Source organism: Amblyomma maculatum, chromosome 1 (genome assembly GCF_055883805.1).
Source record: "Amblyomma maculatum isolate TAMU_Amacu chromosome 1, ASM5588380v1, whole genome shotgun sequence".
Taxonomy (NCBI): domain Eukaryota; kingdom Metazoa; phylum Arthropoda; class Arachnida; order Ixodida; family Ixodidae; genus Amblyomma; species Amblyomma maculatum.
In genome coordinates, this window is record NC_139344.1 from 156,344,098 (window position 1) to 156,364,076 (window position 19,979).

Here is a 19,979-nt window from a genome sequence, read left to right on the forward strand (position 1 = left end):
AGATTTTCTTTAACTTTGAGTGTTAGGATATCTTTTTTCCATGTTGGCCAGGTCAGTGAGTAAGCAGCATCACAGCCCTCACAATTCATGCAGTGATGTGTTTCAGCTTCACAGTTATCGGCCAGATGCTCGTGGAATGCACACTTTGCACATTAGCTGGCCTCGGCAGGTACGCCACAGCCATACTTATGGCATCCGAAGCGGCGAAATGGATTTTGTAGGCATAATCTCTGATCTTTGTGTGCCCTACCTCCACAGCTTAAGGCAGTGTGCTCAATGTAAGGTAAGGATTATGTGCTCGATTAGTTTTCCCTTGTATCCCCATCTTTTTTATATATAAGCATTAGTCATTTGTGTTTTTATGTCAATTTTATGTCACCATCTGAAATGACTCCCTGAAGAGCATTCAGCGACCAGTGTTTGGCGATAGTTACTGGGCCTTCTCCAAAGCATGTTATTCCCACAAATTTCTTATACAGGCAATTGTGTAAGCTTCCAAGAGAAGATTACCACTCTGTAGTTTTTCAGCATGACATGCTTTTAGCAGCTGTTACTGGCACAGCATTAAGTATAACACAGCACTAAACACAGAGGTAAAGCAAAATAAGAACCTAAATGTGGATCAACCCCTGGTGCCTGCATGCTATGCTGCCGCTGGACGGGATCACTTTGCACCACTGACCTATTACTTCTGTCAGTGTCAGGTCAACAAAAGAACTGTATATGGACTGTAGCTACCATCCACATTTCTTACAAGATTCTTCAGCATGGCGGAGATTATACCGTGCTTTAACATAGCAGATTCTATTTTTCACTCCTTTACCAAGTTTATGAGGTTTTCTTGTGTTGAGTACCTGCGAAAAATGTAAGGTAAGGATTATGTGCTCGATTAGTTTTCCCTTGTATCCCCATCTTTTTTATATATAAGCATATATATAAGCATATCTTTTTTATATATAAGTATGTGTGGAAGATCATAGTGAAGTTGTGTGTGTTGGATTTTTTGGCACATAGGCAACTAAGGCCATCATGCGCCAAACACAAATTACAGCTTATTTACTATGAATGATGAAATCAGTCGAGCAGTCGAGAAAAAAACTAAAACAAAGCACTTTGATTATAGTGCCCTCTCTTTCAAGAGCACTCATTTAACAGTAAAGGCAGCCATAAAAACATAACTTGGCCACAGTGGCAGCCATCCACCGAACAGCCCAACAAGGTGATGTAAAAAACTAAGTCCTGCCAATGCCAGCTGTACACCATAACAAAACAAATGGTACTGTGCAAGGAAGGCTGCTCTCTGAAGTAAGGAAGGCCTCTGAAGTAAGCACCTTCAAACACCAGTAATACAACAATGAGGCAGGAACAACTGTAAGCCTGAGCAGCACATTTTGCAAGAACTATGTTAAATGCTTTTGCGAGCATCACCTCTGATTCTTAACATGGGTCTGGTCATAGTGTTGGTAGTAGAAGTCCATGGGTGCATGCTTCTGTAAAAAGTTTTTTGTAGCACTGTTTCATGACTGAGTCGCCAGGTGCGGTTACAAGTGGATGGAGCATGCATGTCCCTCATGCATGTTCAAAATTATTCAGAACTGGCTACCATTCGGTTTTAACTAAAATTTATGTAAACCTAGTATAGTGAAGAAAAAAAGGAATAAGCCCCCACCTCCACATGACTTTCCATTTCTTGCACTTTCTTCTGCAAAGAATCTAGAATCTTGTCTTTCTCTGCACATATTTTGCGGTGAACTTCTGAAGCTCTGTGCAGCTCCTTCTGAAGTTCTGCGCACCTTATCTGAGCAGTTTCAAGGCGAGATTTCTGGACATTTACGTCAGTTTTGAAACACTGCAAAGAATAAGAGGCAGTAATTAATTACGACCCTATGACAAGGCAATAAAAACATGAGTAAAAAATACTTTAGAATTTAAAATGCACACAGTCACATCGAATTAGCCTGAAAACAGCTGGTATAAAATCTGTAGTGAAATTTCCATAATATACAACTATGATTGACATGAATATTGGCATGGTATGAATTTGTAAAATCCTCTTCTGGTTAGAGTGCATTGTTTATTAAAAATGTGGAGAACTTCAGGCAATTTTAATAGCCTCCCATGCCACTACAGATTACAAAAACACAAAAGCCACAATTGCACCTTCACCACCGAGAGCTGCTCGTATGCAGCCAATACATGATCGATAGTCACGTCGTATGCAACACAAGCAGTAGCCTGCTCAGTGCAAACATCACAAGCAGGCGGTGGAAAGTGAACCATACAATGCAGTCATCAGTCACTTACAGCAAGCAGCGAGCGGTGGCATGTGCCCACAAATGCATCTTGTCAATTGAGGAGAGGTCTGCAGGAACGAAATTTGCATGCTTCTCCATGCGAATTTTGGTCATTTTAAATGATGCCAATTTGGGTGGATACAAATACTATTCACGCCCTCCTGAGATCTATAGCAATGTTCCACAGTATTATGGTGCAGAGTGACATATGTTAATAACCAAAACAAATGGCATGGCTGTGACACCACTGCTGACAAAGGGAGCATGGTAATATCTATTTTGACCACCGAACAAGAAGCACAGTCCAGCTGACGCTCACGTAAACTTATGGCATCGGAAGCTCATTAATTCGAATGTCGGCAAGCTCACACCAGTTAATTTAGATGGGGAGGTAACATCGAGCCGCGACCTGCGAAGCCAGCAATGGAAGGGTCGTGCAGCCTGTGCAGAGATCTTTGTTTACTCCGTCCGCATTTGCATAACATTTTGCCTCACAGCTTGCTGCAAGAAAAAGCACAGCCGTTACCAACTGCATGATATTTTTAAGAGCGACAAAACAAAATAAAATGCATGACATGGCAAAGTAGAACAGGCAGTTCGAATTTGGCGCCATAGCCACTGCAATGCATTAAGGGGTATTCACACGGGAGAGAAACCCACCCTTCTGGGCCCCGATGTTAAAACGAGCTGCCTTTGGGCACCTGAACCGGTTTCCCGGGGGCCCCTCAGGAGTGAGGGGCTTGTTGGTTAGCACAAAACCTCCCCCGAGAAGAGGGGTGTCCACAGCCTTTTCTTCGCTCTCCTTGCAACTTCGCAGGTTGCGCTCTGCGGGAAGCGCGTTGTTGTAGCTGGTTGTGGTGTGGTAGGGTGCCCCTTTAATTTGACAGAGCTTATTATTATGTACCAAGAAGCATTTTCACTGGCTGAAGAGTACCCCCTATGTCGGTCGCGATACGGAGTGCAATAAAGCAACCTCGAGTATGTGTGGAAGATCATAGTGAAGTTGTGTGTGTTGGATTTTTTGGCACATAGGCAACTAAGGCCATCATGCGCCAAACACAAATTACAGCTTATTTAGAATCCCCAACTCTTTAAGAAAACTAAAAACAGATGAAATTTCAAGAAGTGGGTTGTCTCCTAATAGTAAACAGGGGTGGAATGGGATGCATTCATTATAGATTGACGTAAAATATTTACCTTAACTGTTCAAGTGGACAGTCGTAAGTCACCCTCTATTTTTGTGGGACGAATAATTAGTATAAGTGTTCGTAGTAAACCAAAATGAAATAATGAATCTAGTTTTCCTTCAATCATTTATCACGTACAGCCTTTGCGTCTGCAATGCAATAACCAACATAACACGCCGTTACATGTCCACACTGATGCATACTTATCGTCAGGTACGCATGTATAAAACTGCTCTTTTGGTAACATTGACTGTGTGCTTAAAATGCTCTTTTTAATTTGGTTCAAGCCTGCTTATCCAATGCAAGGGAACAACTTTTGGTCTTGCCACTCTGTACCACCACTAATTATACGCAATCATTGTGCTGCAACTTTCCGAAGCAACTGAACATTCTCGCGAAACATGGCATGACCATAGAAAAACATGCAAAATAATTAGCTGTAATACCTCACCTTTCGATGTAACATTTTTCTAGACGTTTTCTAGTTAATGCAACTGACTTATGCGGTATGTAATTATTTGTTCTAATATGTTGCTTATTTTAGCACAAACTAGAAATCTCAAGCCCTGTTGGCATGTGAAGAATAGGTACAGGGAGTTTTTCAAGCTGCGGCTAGCAGCCTTTTAATCTTTGTCGAGCATTGTAGTATTGCGATTTCATTTCATTTTGAAGTAACTGCACTCCTCATCTAGGGATCTAGTAGTAATGGAAAAAAAGAACGAGAGTATGCGTTATGATGCCTACCTTGTCTCTATGCTCTTATTTTGACACTGAACTGATGTGATATTATATATAAAATATCCTCACTACTTTATCGTAAACCTGTCAACAATGTAAATTGAACCCGGCTGCGGCGAAAGGGCAAGGCAGGCAGCGCAGACACTGCTCTCCTCGGCACGCACCAAGCCTCTGTCGTCTAGCAACAGTGACGCCCCTCTCGTACTTCGTTGCCTGTATGAATACAGGAGCAAGGGAGGGGGTTCCGCCGGCCGGCGTTGCCCTCGCACCCCCTCCCCGAAAGGCTCTCCCGTGTGAATACTGCTGATATGGCAGTGTCTTGCTCCCAGGTTCGAATTCCCCACTAGCACTAACTACCAAACTGCACTAATTCAAAAGCTAAAGATTTTAGTTTGTTGAAAAACATGCTATCTGGAGTAAAAACAAACTCCTAGCTGCATCATTCATGTCTTCAATTCTAGGCTTTTACAGTTACTGTTACATTGAAAGGCCAATGCCTTCACTGTGTTAAAGGGGCATCTAAAAGCTAACGAACGTAAGCAAGAGCAAGCCGATAGATTACCCTTCAAGAATACCACCAGTTTTTCCTGCACGAAACGGTTACTGTGTTACTGCTACTCATCTACACCCCCATGAGAAGGTGGCACTGAGACTTCATCACACAATTAAATCGAAAGCAAACCTAAAAAAAAAATCTGCTCGAACCAGTTCTGCCAAATTGTTCCCTTCCTTGAAGGTACAAGCCAACCCAATACAGATCACCCTTTGTAACAAGATGTCACAGTAGTGTGACATCTTTGTTCTTTTTCACCTCATTTTCTATACATCAGTGATTAATACACACTGCTCTAAAGAAATTCATGTAAAAAGAAGAGTTCATGCAATTCATTAAAAAAATTAGCTCTGGTTTAGCTTGTGGCTAAACCTGGAGTTACACAAGAGCTATCTGCATGACTATGCTTATGCTTAGGTTCGGCTAGAAAGTAAAGTCATGGCTTTTGCACTTAGTAGTTTATTCTGTGGTTTCAGCTTTATGCCAAAGGGATCACTTTTTGGCCACTAAAGTGCGATGAGGCCAAAGCCTCTATCGCGCGGTGGTCAGCCCTCCACTATGGCACTTTGTTTTCACTGCCACCTTCGCACTCGGTTAAAGCTCTGCTTTAACCGAGCCGTATAAATGTGCCTGCATGACCTAGGGATAATGTGAATGCAAGGGTTTTGGCAGGCTGATGGTGATATCACCCTCCCATATTGATGAAGAGGCCCGAGTTGGCAGCTCCTGCCAAACGTAATGTCAGTAAGCCCTACGTCCAGTTAGTACTCGGCAATGTTAGCTGCCAGCTACCGCCTCCCACGAATTCTTTCTGGGCTCTTCGGACAGGCATAGGCAGGCATAGGCAGGCATAGACAGGCACTGGATAGGCACGGCGAAATGGCAAGACTGTTGCAAATGTAGCTCTTGCTACAAAAATTCATGTGAAAAGAACTTGCCTCATTCAAGTTCTCTGTAGTAAGAAGTTCAGCCTCCTCTTTCCTTACTCGATCATTGAGAGCGTCTGAACATCGCTGCTCAGTGGAGTCTCGTTGGAATATGCTCTGCTCCTTGAAAATCTGTAATATAAATCAAGTTCCAGCAAATGTTGAGGCACGTGAGAAGTATAGGTACCCTGTTTTTTACTAAAAACTGCACACTTGTAGCTATGTTATGACTATCGACATAACATATTTGTGCGAAATAGTACAATCATACACATTATGCAGGGGAAAAAAAGTTTCAACGTCGACATTGATGAGCAATTTTCGGAGCACTAAAATTACCAACCTTAGAGCAATAAAACATTTAGAACCACTTCAATGCTGGAGAAGTCAAGAGTGATGCAATGAGTGCTACATAATTAAGTCTGTCAGTAAGCCCTACGTCCAGTTAGTATTCGGCAATGTTAGCTGCCAGCAATGTTAGATGCAAGGTCAAGCAATTTTATCTGAAATCTAAATTATCAGTTGTGCCACCTTAACACAATTTAAGACTATAACTACAGTTAGCTTCATGGATATATCTGTGCATGTAAATAGTACATGGAACCTTTTTTCTAAACAAAATTACAAGCCAGCACACCATAATATAAGGATTGAAAGTGCTTATGTGTTTACTTGACCCGAAGTTTCCAATCGGATACATGGTTAGAAAAGTCAGTACTGCGCTGGTTTCTCAACAGAGCTAAACCATATTTACTAGAATCTCAAGGCACTGCTGAAAGAGAAAAAAATCTTAAGGCCTTATCCCAACATGGGCAGCGCCGTGGCGGCGCAGTGGCTAGGGCACTCGCTACTGTGCCCAAGAATGCAGTATCGAATCCAGACCACAGCGGCCGCTTTCGACAAAGGCAAAAAGTGAGCGCTCGTGTGCTGTGTGATGTTGGTGCACGTTAAAGGACCCCAGTTGGTATTTCCACAGGTTCGGCTTGAAAGTAAAAACATTGGCTTTTGCCCTTAGTTTATTCTGTGGTTTCAGCTTTTGCCAATGCCAAAGAGAGCACTTTTGACCACTAAAGTCCGAAGCACTCCACTATGGCACCTCTTTGTTTTCACTGCCACCTTTGCGATGATGCGATGTTTGCCAACTTACAAAGCTCCGCTTTAACCGAGCCATATAACCATATAAACCCCACAAACGACATCACTGAATGGCTAAACTTCAAAAATAATAGAAGAAAATATTTCCCAGTGCAGCAATTTTACCTGATGAAAAAACTGGCAATGGTCCTCTGATTGTTCAATGAAAACTGTGCAAAAATGATTTTTTTGCAATTGCATCATACTGCCCTTCTACTACATTCAGGCTTGGGAAGGTCTTTTTGGACAATCACTGGCCTTGCAGATCCTACCTCAATGTGACCATCTGTCTGAAATGACCAATGCAAGACCACTCGCATGTCTAAATGAGTGGCTGATGCCATAAGCTTATCAATTATCTGAATTTAATGGGGGTTGAATTAAGAAGATTTTACTAAACTTCAGACACATCTGAAGACAATGACAAACATGCAGCATGAAAAACTGGCCTTGTGAGGGCATTTGCACCAAACCTAGCTTGGGTTTCATTTTTCGAGGCAGTGAGGCCTTGTTATTTCTAAATCTGCCTCTTTTGTTGTTGCACATCTCGAGCTTGAGCAAAGTAGAGTTCTGGGCTAGTTGGTAATACATGATAAGTGGGAGGCTTAGCGCGGCTCTCTTGTCCTTGTCTGTTCCGCGCTAAGCCTCCCACTTAACATCTCGAGCTGCAGCAAAGAATCTTTTCCAACAAGTGCCCATGTGTTCAGTTAAGAATGTTATGCATCCCACACAACCCCTTACAAAATGCTGTTTGCTGTATTTTATGACACTTATCTCAATGTTTCTATATAACATAAGTATGCACTTTCAATGGACACATTAGAGATCAAAAATTAGAGATCAAAAGTCTTAAGAATGCACAAATACTCATAGCACTGCTCTTTGACCAATAATTGCCTCAATACGGAAAAAACTACAAAAAAGGAAATTTTGTAGATTGCAAGAAATTTTCCATGCAAAGCCCAGACTAGAACCTACCCCCCAAATGTCTTAGAGAACAATAAAGAAATGCACTAGACAAGAAAGTTGTGACCAGCAGAGGGGAGAGTTAAGAAATTAAGCATGTCGTGCACAGCAGGCTGCTCAATCCGATAGTGGCCAGTGTATAAAAGGAAAGAAGGAAAACTAGCAAAACAAAATGCACTCAGATATAACTCAGAAACCAGAGAGCAGCATGCGAATTTCAGCTTCTGCCCCTTTATACTCTATTTAAAAACGTCATTTTTTACTTAAAACCTTGACGAAAAGGCAGTTTCCTACAAGTCATTAATGACCACCGAACACAAGACTAGTATCTGGACCGGACAGCAACGAGAAAGCATTAACCTAATCTCTTAACATATTCAGGCTATTTCCGAAAGAATTCCCTAGCTGAAAAGGTACCAAGAAATCACTAGATTCTGCAGTAAATTGTCCAATATGAAACACATGCAGACCTAATAAATGAAGCTCGCAAAACAGGGCAACCGCACCTTGCTTAACTCCCTTTGGAAGTCAATCTTGGCTTGTAACGTCCCATGAAGGTCACCTGCTGCTAGGGAGTCATCAAGAAGCTTCAGGAAGGCCTCTGTCTTGGGCTGTGTAAAGGACAATATTTTCTTTGCACTGAGAAGAAACTTCATAGCCTCCTCCTGCTTTGCTGTATGAGCCGATAGGGTGCGCAGAGCAGAAGTCCTTTTGTCCAACTTTTGCCTCAAAGTGGGAACTTCCTCATCCTCCAGCTTCTTTAGCCGCTGCGTAAGCCACTGTAAGGTCGCAACAGCGCTTTCTTATTTTTCCATGTGTATGACACAAAAAGATAGCACCATCATAGAGTGCAAAGTTTTTTGCAATTCTGCTAATGGGAAATACTGAATAATCACTCCGATAAACTCTTCCTCAATGCATTTGTTTGCCGCGCGGTTTGCTGCGCGGCATGAGAGCACCCTTAGCTCTGCCGCGAATGCATGAGTAGCTTTTGCTTAGCGTGCGCAGCGCCGCGGCAGAGCTGAGGGTTGCAAGAGACTGCTTTCCATATAATAAACTCTTGTGCTTAGAACTTGTGCTCTTGCTTCCTTTGAAGCAGAAGCACAGGCGCGCAGTGCATGCTGGCTGTGCCCTTAGCTTGCTCCGGCTCAAACCCGCGGTATGTGGATGAAGTACCACACACCGATAAAAACACAACTTTCCTAGCCCGATTGTGATTATTTTTCCTGTTCAGTGCCTTTGTTTTTTTGGCTTTTAGCCCCTTGGAACTGGAAAAGGGTAGGGCCCTTTCCATGCGTGCGTTTTTTGAGTGATGCCTGCGCACAGTGGGGATAGGACGTCTGTGTGTGCGGAAGCTCCTGGCTGTGTGATGTGAAAGAGGACAATGCCGCATTGGTGGCACAGAGAAGCTACCAGCGCGAAGATGCCTGCATCACAGCCTGGAATTAAACCTATTTTCTCGGCAATAGGTGTCTGGCGAGCGTATCGTCGATGAATGAGCCGTTGCCAGCTGTCTGCCGGAGATATTGCGGCTCCAGCAGGCAATTGTGCCGAAAGCTCACTGGCCTCCCGTCGAGCGCAGTCCGATCGGTGCTTAGTGCGCAAGCATACCTTTGTATTGTAGATACGTAAATAATTTTTACTTTTGAGTGATTAGTTCTTTGTATCCTCATGCACTGTGAATTATTTTGAGCAATTCCCTTGTATGGGCCGCATGTGTTGTGTTTTGTTGTTTTAGTGCTGTCAGTAATGTTGTGTAAGTATGTTTGAGGGCTAGAGGTACATAGCGAAAGGTGGGCAGCTCATTTGACTGTGACAGGGGCATTTAGGTAGAAGGGGATGTGGGGACTGTGCTCCCTGAGCGACGCAGAACACGCAGGCGCTGCCGTCTGTTTTGCTCGTTGAAGACCCTGAAGGATCACTGCGAGAGGGAGAGGGCGGCATCATGCTGCTGCCCCTATCCGAAGGGAGGGTCTCCGAGAACTGCTCGGAGAACATGAGAGCTCTGAGAACATGAGGCCGCACGCAGGAAGCGAATGGAGAGACTGCCATTGACTCGACCAGCAGCAGGCACATACATTTTTCCCACCGGGAGACCGCAGGTAGTGAGCGAGCGTGCACTTTGTATGCTTGCTCGAAACCCCGCGTAAGGGCCTGGTTTGGCAAGGCTCGCTCACTACTGGCCAGTGCCGGTGGCGATACGCAATGAGCCATCAATTAGCCACCTGTGTCATCGAGTATGCTCCGCACATTCCTCATCCTTCAATGTAATGCGTCAAGCGAGCTTTGACCCTTTGGAGCACCCCTAGCTCAACCATGAACACGAATAGCTTTTGCCTTGTCTGCGCAGCGCAGTGGTCCCACTATCGGGTGCTGCGGCAGAGCTCCCATTTACCTTGAATCACAGCGCTTCCAATGTAACGCGCCGTCTTAGAACCATCTGTATAGAATGCTGTATAATCTTATTTTTCATTTAGTGCCAAGAACTCCAGTACTATGTGTTCAGGTAGTGTTTTTTTCTGATGAAATCAGGTTATTGTGAAGTTTCATACAGAGGGGATATGGTACCAGGGTGCAGTGGGCTTGGTTTCCAAGCAAAATCTGGAAGTGAGTCAAGTATGTTTAATTCCTGGTATGCCTGTTCAAAAGAAAGGATTAGTGGTTTATTTGCTCGAGCTTTGTTGTTAAAAGAAGTTCCAGATGGACAGCTTGTGACACAAGACATGCACATATTTCGTACAATTTGTTAGCACGAAGTTGTAACCAGCAATGTTACGACCTATAAATCATCATACATTAACAGCTTGTGCTAGAGCATCTGCCTTATATTCAGGAGGTGGTGGGTTTGATCCCAAGTACTGTTTGGTACTCGCTGGCTTCCTAATGGGTACAAAATTTTCCTCGTCCTGATGTGCTTTTCTGCGGATAAAGCCAAAGGAATTTGGTTACCTTTAGGAGACCAGTAATACCCGATAGCACTATTGATTGAACGCGGCCCTTTAGAATGTAAAGGGCATCCTACCACAAGACCATTATCAACATTCATACAACAGCGATAAAAACACGCACAACAACAAATACAACAACAAAATATGGTACAGCTTAATGTCTCCTTTGCTCTTCCCAGTTCAAGGAATCAGTGGCTCATATTGTGATGCCTCTAATCTCAGAGGCCAAAAAGCATGAAGCCAGTAATTTGAAAATCTTTTTTCAGTGGATTTATCTTAAGCTAACTTGTCTGGAAAAAGATGTGCATTCGCCCACACATATACACACAGCATGGTGCACGGCATCTAGGAGTACATTAAGTGCACTACACATGTACCAAGTATGCAGGACTTCCTTTGTGGAGAGCTAGAAAAAAAAACCAACATTGCAGCAAAGAAATAAAAAGACAGCAGGCATCTCATCGAGAATAAACTAGAATTAGATGCCCGCAAAGCCAATGATATTATCTGATGCATACCTTTACTTTGTCTTCCAGCTCCTGCTTGTCAAAAATAGTCATTGCGCTTAAGATCTGTGCATCCTCGTCATGGATAGAGTCAGAAAACATTGTCCTCTGCAAATCATGTAATATTTGTAAGACCAATATACACAGCTACATTAAAAGGACAAAATAGTTCTATTTATCAGGTGTTACAGTGCAATCACAAGAACTTGCATCTAACACATTCCCTTTCACCAATAAATGGCCTCCACATCAGCATTCAGCATGAGGCAGCATCCCTGCTTGCAGTAGTGGCTGGTTTTGAGGTCACCAGTCAGCCCACGCAATCACCTATTAGTCTACCCATGCCTCAGTCTCAATTACTCCACGGTGACCCCCTGCCAACAGTGAGTTCAGTCAAAGCCCAAAGTTAGGGCAACTCTTTTCCGCTGAAACTGGCAAGAACAGGCGTTGTGCTTACGATCTTTGAATCCTCATCATGGACAGAGTCGGAGAGCGTTGTCCTCTGAAAATCATGTAATATTTGTAAGACCAATAAACAAAGCTACATTAAAAGGACAAAACAACAGTTCAATTTATATGGTGTTACACGTCAAACACAACTAAAAACGAAACACGGATCAATGCAAACATCTATAATCCAACAAAATTTCTAAGAAATTAAACCTACAATGCAATCACAAGAACTTGCATTTAACACATTCCCTTTCACCAATAAATGGCCTTCATATCAGCATTCAGCATGAAGCAGCATCCCTGCTTACAGTAGTGGCTTGTTTTGAGGTCACCAGTCAGCCCACACATTCACCTGCATTAATCACTGCAGTAATGGGCACATGCAATTATTAAAATTATTAAAAAAAAGGTTGGCTCCAAGTATAGCAGGCTGACAAAATTATGCCCATTTCATGAACAGACTGACATAACGAAGTGTAGCTTGGCACTTATAAACAGTAGAAACAGCATGCCACCCGTCAACACCCTTCAAATTGTTTAAGCCACTGCTAATTCCACCTGCTTGGGGTAGCAGGGCAGCCAAACATTAGTACACGTTGCCTGCACTGATGCTGCAAAATTGCCCCTGCACTCTCTTTAGGTCACACCAAACAACCTTGTCTTGCAGACAGATTGAAAATGAGCTGCCGCTCTGCTGCAAGATGTTTTGGGCTCCTACCCTGCCAAGCTATGTGTCCTGTATACTAAACAGCGAAATGCCAAGAAAAGTCACAGTAACTTTTGAAAAGGGCTTTCGTTATAAATTAGTAGCAGCCATGGCACTGGTGAGACCTGCGTGCCTGCATCTGCATTTGGCCCTGATGCATGCATATATCTGCACTCAACGGATGCTAGGCTCAGTGACCCTTCAGGCTGCAATCAAAGTGCAAGATTATAAGCGTCAAAAATGCATACGGTTACTCACCCCCTTCCACTTGCGCAGCTCATTGTCCACTGCACACTTCTCACGAGTCAACTTAGTTATATGTTTCTCCAGTTCCTCCATTTTTTTCCTACAGAAAAATTAGTTATTGCTAAACACATTGCTTCAAACTCTTTATGAAGGGAGCCACAATAAATGTAACCTTTTCAGTCACTATACGCACAATTGTGGAAACCCTAATTCTGCTTGTTCAATAACTACTACAGACAGAAGTTTCTTTGTTCCAGGCGAAATTAGCACTCTTCACGTAACAACTTTTGTGCCTTTTTATGTTTGTTAACGAACGCAGTAAATGATATTTCTCAGACCAGTGCAATAAGCTTGGTAGCATGTCTTTCCCACATTCTCGTGAAGATAGAAGAAAAAAATGCAATCCCAATTCCTCAAATAGTTACCTGAAAAAATACTGGTGTTTCGATGTTACAATTTTCAACCACTCAGACATAAAAACTGCGCATACCAGGAAAAGCTATTGTCACTCATATCATAAAAACCTGCGTATAATATGGACCCGCATATAATGCGAGCGAGGAAAGATCAGCAGAAGTATTTCTTTGCACTACATTTCGTGGCTGCCCCACGAATCGTACTCGCTGCACGCTTCTGCGTCCAACGCAATCCCACAGCAGGTGTCAATAGTGCAACGAACCTTCATGTGCTACTGTATCACTCCCCTTCTCGTGCAGACACGCGTGATCGGAGAATTTCACATGCCGTGATAAGAAGCACCTCACGCTCACCCCGTTAATAGGTCCTCTGGCTGTTCTAAAACCAGTAGATCACATCCAGCTCAGATGCGGCACAGCAGCGCACGAGCTGCTGGCCATCATGCACTACACTCGCATCTGTTTGCGTCTGGCACCCTGGAAGATTTTTCTTATTCAGTTTTTGCGATCGTCATCATCTAGTATGTGTATTGTATGATTTTTGTATGAAATCAAACAAGTTTGGTATCCTGCACTTCTCAAAAGCGCAGCTGAGGCGCTCCTTGGGAATGCTGGTCAAGCGTCCGAGGGCCCGTAGGGAGACCCGTGCGAGATGTGAGGGATCGTGCGAGGTGTGCTTGAAATGCTTCTGGCTGTGTGCGTGTCACGGGCAGCGTGGTCACAAAGATTGCAGGGTCAGCGTGGTGAAACCGAAACCATCAAAACGGCCAGCCGACAGCCATCACTAGACAGCGCCTCCTCTCGCTGGAATCTTGATGCTGATAGCGCTGATTAATAACAAGGCCTGAACTGCTAATTTTTCATATGAGGTGAAAGTCTGACATGATAAAACCAGGAAAAAAATACCTCGTAATATATGTGGGTTTTCATAGTAATTTCAGGCCTGTTGCCTTTCCCAATTCCTGAACAGACTATGAGAAAAGAATTAAGAGAATCTGGCAAGTCACACGTGACAATTTTCTAGACCAACTATATTACTATCAAAGTATTCCAACCTTGATCCCTCTAGATTTCAAAATTTCAAAAACAAAAATATACTAAGCAGCCGCCGGCATACAGGCTTATCACTCTGGTTCTGGACCGCGTATCAGTTCCGTAATCTTTGTTAATGCTCGATGTCGCGAGTCACACCTTTATCAGTTTCGTTGTAACGCAAGATGCACTGAGATCTGTCTCGAAGGTTCCGGCCACTCGGGTGTCTTTCCACAATGTTCCAGCCCGTGCTGGTAGCTGTTTGCGACGTTATCTAGATTGTTCTGTGCAGCCTTTAAACTGAGTGTTGACGAGTGTGATGGGCATTCTTTGTTCGACGATCGACCAACACGTTTGCTGCTATCACCGCCGCCGAGTTGCTTAGTTCTTTTGCGAGCGCAAGTCAGCCCAATAAAGAGTTAATTTCCGTACCATCAAGCCTGTGTCTTCATTTGTGTCATCGACCCTGGTTACCACCACGTGACAATATTTATAACACTTTGTCCAGAATGCTTGATAAAAAGAAAAAACTACAAGAGCAGCACAGGATTCATTTGCCGAGATGACCATTCAGCTGGTCAACTGCTAGCTCAGTTAAGGTCTGTGACAAATGTCTTTACAGCAGCACTAATGTGTTCTAAAAGGCCATAAGCTACATTACAGGTGCACCGACTAGTTAGAAATTGTTCCCGATGAAAAATGAACAGCCCACTTAGGCCAATATTTTAAGGTAGCTGGCTGCAGTTTACAAGCATGCATTTGCTTGTAGAACAGTGTCAAATGGTGATCATAATAACAATGGGCCACAGCATCAATACTAAACAAAACATGCAGCCACAGCTAATGGTAGAGAACTACTAGTTTGTCTCCACCATGGCTTTGGGACACAGTGGCAGTTCATGTCCACAGTGGAAGGTAGCTACTGCAATAGGAATAAGCACGTCATTAGAGTGCTATAGTCCTTACAGCATAAAGCAAGAAGAGGATAAAGATGAAAGCAACTGCCACCTTGTTGATGCAGCTATGGCAGTTAAGACGTGCGCAACCATTTGGACTTCAGGTAATCTAAAGCTAAAACAAAAGACAAACCTAAGAGCCTAAAACACTATCAACTTACCGACCCTCTTCAAGCATCCTATCCCGCTGTTCCAGCTCTGCTGTGAACACATGAACATTTTCATCCACATTTCGTTGCTGAAACAACATTAAGAGCAAGATGACAAGAAGAGCAGCAACAAATACTATATGCACAAACATTTTATCTGCACACCACTGCCATGATAATGTGATCAAGATTTATATGCAGTTATTTATCAGCTACTGAGACCAAGAAAGTGGGACTGAATCACAATCATGACAACCACATTTCAACACAGACAAAATGGAAACCCCCCAGTGCTGCACAACACCAGTGCACATTAAGGTCTAAATTAACCCTGAGCCTTCCGAAAGCCTCTCTCAATGCCAATGTACAGGTTTGATTTGGTTTAAATAGGGCTTAACATCCCGTGACTCTGGCCATAAAGAACGCCATAGTGGAGGGCTCCAGAAATTTCCATCATCTGGAGTCCCAACATGCTCCATGGGCGTCGGCAGGGGTGCAAAAGTAGCCCCCCCCCCCCCTTCCAAGCAGCCTCCTCTACTAGTACTCAGTTTTCCTGCTGACATTAATGACAACAAATTTTCTGGAATGTTTATTCCAACCCTAATGGCAAAAAAAAAAAAATCAAGGGGGGGGGTAACCACCCACCCCCTGAAGACAAAATTCTGCCAGTGCCCATGGCATTCTCAGCCACCGCACACTACACAGATGCCTTGCTTTGTTCCTTCCTTGAAAAGCAGCCATCACGGTTAAGATTCGACCCTGTGTCCTTGGTTCAGGAGTGCCCTAACCACTGAGTCAATGCACTGAAGCAAAGTCCATGTGCAGCCATAGAGCATTAAACCACACATACCTAGTTACCAGCTATGCATACTTATCCGATTTCACGTTACACAACTAATTCTCAGTGCTGTAAAAGAAAGCACCATGAATGAATATCTGAATCCATTTACTACATGTTTCGCCAATGCCAATGAGAATTAATGCACACCGAAATTGCAATTGCAGAACCTAAAACCAGGACTCTCCTGAGCGCAGAGTACACCTGTATAACAATGCAAACATATTTTCTAAAATTACATTTTAATGACAATTAGAAAAAATAATCATTGCTATCGGAAAAAATAAATGTGTGCTTATTAACATTTCTTAACAAGCATATAAACAACTCAAATTCATAAAATTCTTAACATTTGCAGGTACTTTCCAAATATCCTTACACTACTCTGAGTAACAGTTTCGCTGTTAAGTAATTATCCTAGGAAAAAAATATTTGAAGCAGTTATTTTGCGCATTCAAGGGAGTTATTGTCAGATTGTGCCTTTGTCTCGTGTTATAACCTGAGTAAACAAAGTAATTAGAAGTATTAATATTATAGTAACCTTTTATGAGCTGAAATAAAAATAAAAGTAGACCCAATTGTACTTACCTACAGGGGGTAATCCACTGCGTTTCATGAGCTCACTTACAGATGCACGGCCGTATGAGTTAAGTGAAAGGGTCCCAAATAATTGCCAGATAATTACGGCATATTCTAAGAGCGGCCCGGATGAGGGAATTGTATGCTAATAGACAAACACTGGAGGGGGCAGACTTCAGTGAATGCCTCAAAAAAGAGTTTGCGCATTGAATTTGCTACAACAGTATCTATGTGTTTTGTCCAGGAAAGGTTGTTAGTAATCCGTAGGCCCAAATATTTATACTCTATTACCTCCATTAATGACATGTTGCTAGCACCGTACACAAAGTGAAGAGGCCATTTCTTATGTGCATCATAAAAACAAAAAATTAACACACTTCTGCCATTCATTACACCACGCAATCACTTTTGCGAAATCATTATTTAGACACACTTGGTCATCAACTGAAGACACCTCTTTGTACAAAATACAATCATCCGCGTACAGCTTCGCACTGACTGAAAGACCTGTAACAATGTCATTAATAAATAATATAAATAAAAGTAGACCCAATACAGATCCCTGGGGGACGCCAGACAACCTCTGTACTGTTAGATGAAGTGTTAACAGTGACAAATTGACACCTTTTCGAGAGGCATGCCCTTATCCATGCAAGTACCTGGTCGTTTTTTAAATAGCATAGTTTATGCTTAGTTTGTTATATGATACATTGTCAAATGCTTTGCGAAAGTCCATAAATATGGCATCTGTTTGCTTTCCCTGATTAATCAACTGAGTTAGGTCATGCACAGTCTCTGTGTACTTGTGGAAAATCCAGGCCTGAAACCGTGCTGAAAATCTGTACACCACTCAACCCCCCCCCCCCCCCCCCCTTCTCACCTCATATTTTTCCACATTTCAGCAGAATGGCCAACATTTTAGCATTGTCCGACACTTCCATTCTCAATTCCAAGGTACTATTAACAGCAGGACGGTCGAGTGGGTTACTTTTATAGTGAAGAATACACCCATTTACAAAGGCCCATCCACACTTCTTCCTACAAAGCTTGTCATGGATACCCTAATCAAGCAGGTGTAAGGAGTTTGTAGCTCAGAAGATGGACCCTGCAGGCACTGGAGGTTTTCCACATTCCTAGTATCATTTTTTGACACTCCTTCACCAAACCCTCAGAGATCACAAAAGTTGTAGAACGACAGAACGCAGTTAGTTGTTGCTAAACTAAACACACGCAGACCACACTATATTATGCCCTAATAGAAACCAAGTACTCCAAGTGTCCAACCTACTCTAAGATTACAAAGCGTTTTTCAGCAAACACACAGGCATACTTACAAACTCCTCTTCATTTCCTGATGATTTGTGTTCCTGTATATAAAATAAGCGTAGCCTTAGCCGGAAGTTCTCTTGTTGCAAAGTTTTCAATTCCTGAAATTAATAATCCAGAAATAATAATCTTAACATGTCATTACAATAACAGTGGTATTATTTTGCCCAAGTCATCACAGCACCTTCTGGAATGGCCAGCATTCTGGAGCACCACACGAATGGAGCATGCATGTATGAACACACACATGTGGGTCATTATTTGTACTCTATAAAGATATTTAAAAGCCGTGAAAGATACATTGGTGTGATCGGTGATGGTTAAAATTAAAGGGGAATTAAAGGGGGCAATAAAAAAAAAATGTGACACAATGCAACTAATTGACATCTAACTAAAATTAATTCTTTAAAATATTCACTTCAGAGCATGAGTATTACAGGACTGGGGAAATCAAGAAGAAATGGGCATGAGCAGGATATGTAGTGCGAATAGACGATAACTGATGGTCATTTAAGGTAACAAACTGGATTCCAAGGGAAGGAAAGCGTAGCAGGGGGCGGTAGAAAGTTTGGTGGGTGGTCGAGGTTAAGAAGTTTGCAGGGGTCAAGTGGGTGCAGCTAGCACAGGACCAGATTAATTGGAGGAATATGGGAGAGGCCTTCGCTCTGCAGTGGGTATGGTCCAGCTGATGATGATGACCCAGCTGAGTGCATAAAGAGCTGGAAAACAGGACCAGACAGTTTTTTTGTTTTTTTTGCGAAGTGAGTCGCAAAATACAAGCAAATTTTTGGCTTGAGGACATTTCTGCCTAGGGGCCGCTTTCTCAGGGGACTTTTTCAGGGACCTTATCTTCCGAAGACATTTTTACCTACACCCCTACAGAACAGTGGCAACTTAGGCTCTTCTGTAAGGACGTGTGTTAGCTGGCAGGAAAATTTTAGAATTCAAATTTCTTTGTGGCAATTGCATTCTTGCTGCTTGATGAACGTTGACATTTACAGAAAGAAAAAGTATTGCCATAAACTGTAGTACTACCAGCGACTGCCAAGCACTAATCAAATGTACTTTTAATTGCATTCCTGCTGCAGGATGAACGTTGACATATACAGGAAAAGAATCTTTTTGCTGTTGTTCTCCTAGAGACTGCTAAGCAGTATTTAAATGTACTTTTACTAGTCTAAAAATAACCAGCTAGCACTACCTGTCCCCTCATGGTGAGCAGTAGAGTGCAGTGAACCTTTACAGCTGGGAGAACAGGAGTACCAAAGGAAGGCAAACCTCCATTGCATGCAAGATGGATGCTTGTAGACATCAATGCCCACCGACAACTGCACTGGCAATTGGCCTATCCCAGTGATGCGAAGTCTGTATATCAAAACATAAAAAAATACTCTATGCAGCTGAGCTGCAGTCCTTTGCAGTGGTCAAGGAAGGAGCCATAAGATGGAATGGCAAAGGAAGCGAGGGAAGGGGGAAAACATTTTTCAGCATTGGAAAAACGAAACAAAAGACTGCATAGCAGTAAGATCCAGAACAAGTTGCAAGGCACTGCTTGTCATCTTTGCATTTGGAAGTGGAAAAAAAAAAAGCATGCACTCACTGCAGTGGGTAACCACTAATCCACAGGGACTAGTCCCCTTTCACTGGCTCACTAAAACATTGCTTAGTGCCCAGCTAAGTAGCAGTGTTGCACATGTTCACAAGTGTAAGACATTTAAAATCGCACCGAAACAGTCTAGAAATGGTCTGACAAAGCTTCAAAAGCAGAACAGCAGCCAAGCAACTTTATCACCCACATAAACCTCAGTTAAAGAGGCAGAACACTGGAATTTGGGTCTCATTTTTTTTGGCGCAATGAAAAGATTGTCTAAAATGTTAGATTCCATAGCAGTTTTGGTAGAAATGCTGTAGAAAATATTTACCAAGAATTTTTCGATCAGTGCATGCACGCATGCCCCACTCCCCTTTCGCTTGTTCAAAGAACACCTCATTCTAAAGTCTTCTGAGTAACTTCATGGTTATAACA

The 19,979-nt window shown here is 42.8% G+C and overlaps 1 protein-coding gene across 8 annotated transcripts in view; it reads right to left on the minus strand.

The window, feature by feature from the left end:
- Positions 1–19,979, minus strand: part of LOC146204707 (uncharacterized) — a 97,728-nt gene that overhangs the window by 69,012 nt on the left and 8,737 nt on the right. For 5 of the 8 annotated variants that reach the window (XM_084589430.1, XM_084589423.1, XM_084589427.1 and 2 more), the window contains exons 4-11: positions 17,962–18,054; positions 15,223–15,299; positions 12,670–12,757; positions 11,710–11,754; positions 11,265–11,360; positions 8,305–8,577; positions 5,711–5,830; positions 1,670–1,849 (exon numbers count right to left, since the gene is read on the minus strand). In XM_084589430.1, the coding sequence (XP_084445556.1) occupies positions 1,670–1,849; positions 5,711–5,830; positions 8,305–8,577; positions 11,265–11,360; positions 11,710–11,754; positions 12,670–12,757; positions 15,223–15,299; positions 17,962–18,054 (972 nt within the window). The remainder of the gene's footprint in view (positions 1–1,669; positions 1,850–5,710; positions 5,831–8,304; positions 8,578–11,264; positions 11,361–11,709; positions 11,755–12,669; positions 12,758–15,222; positions 15,300–17,961; positions 18,055–19,979) is intronic. The other 3 variants (XM_084589424.1, XM_084589428.1, XM_084589429.1) reach the window with 2 other exon arrangements.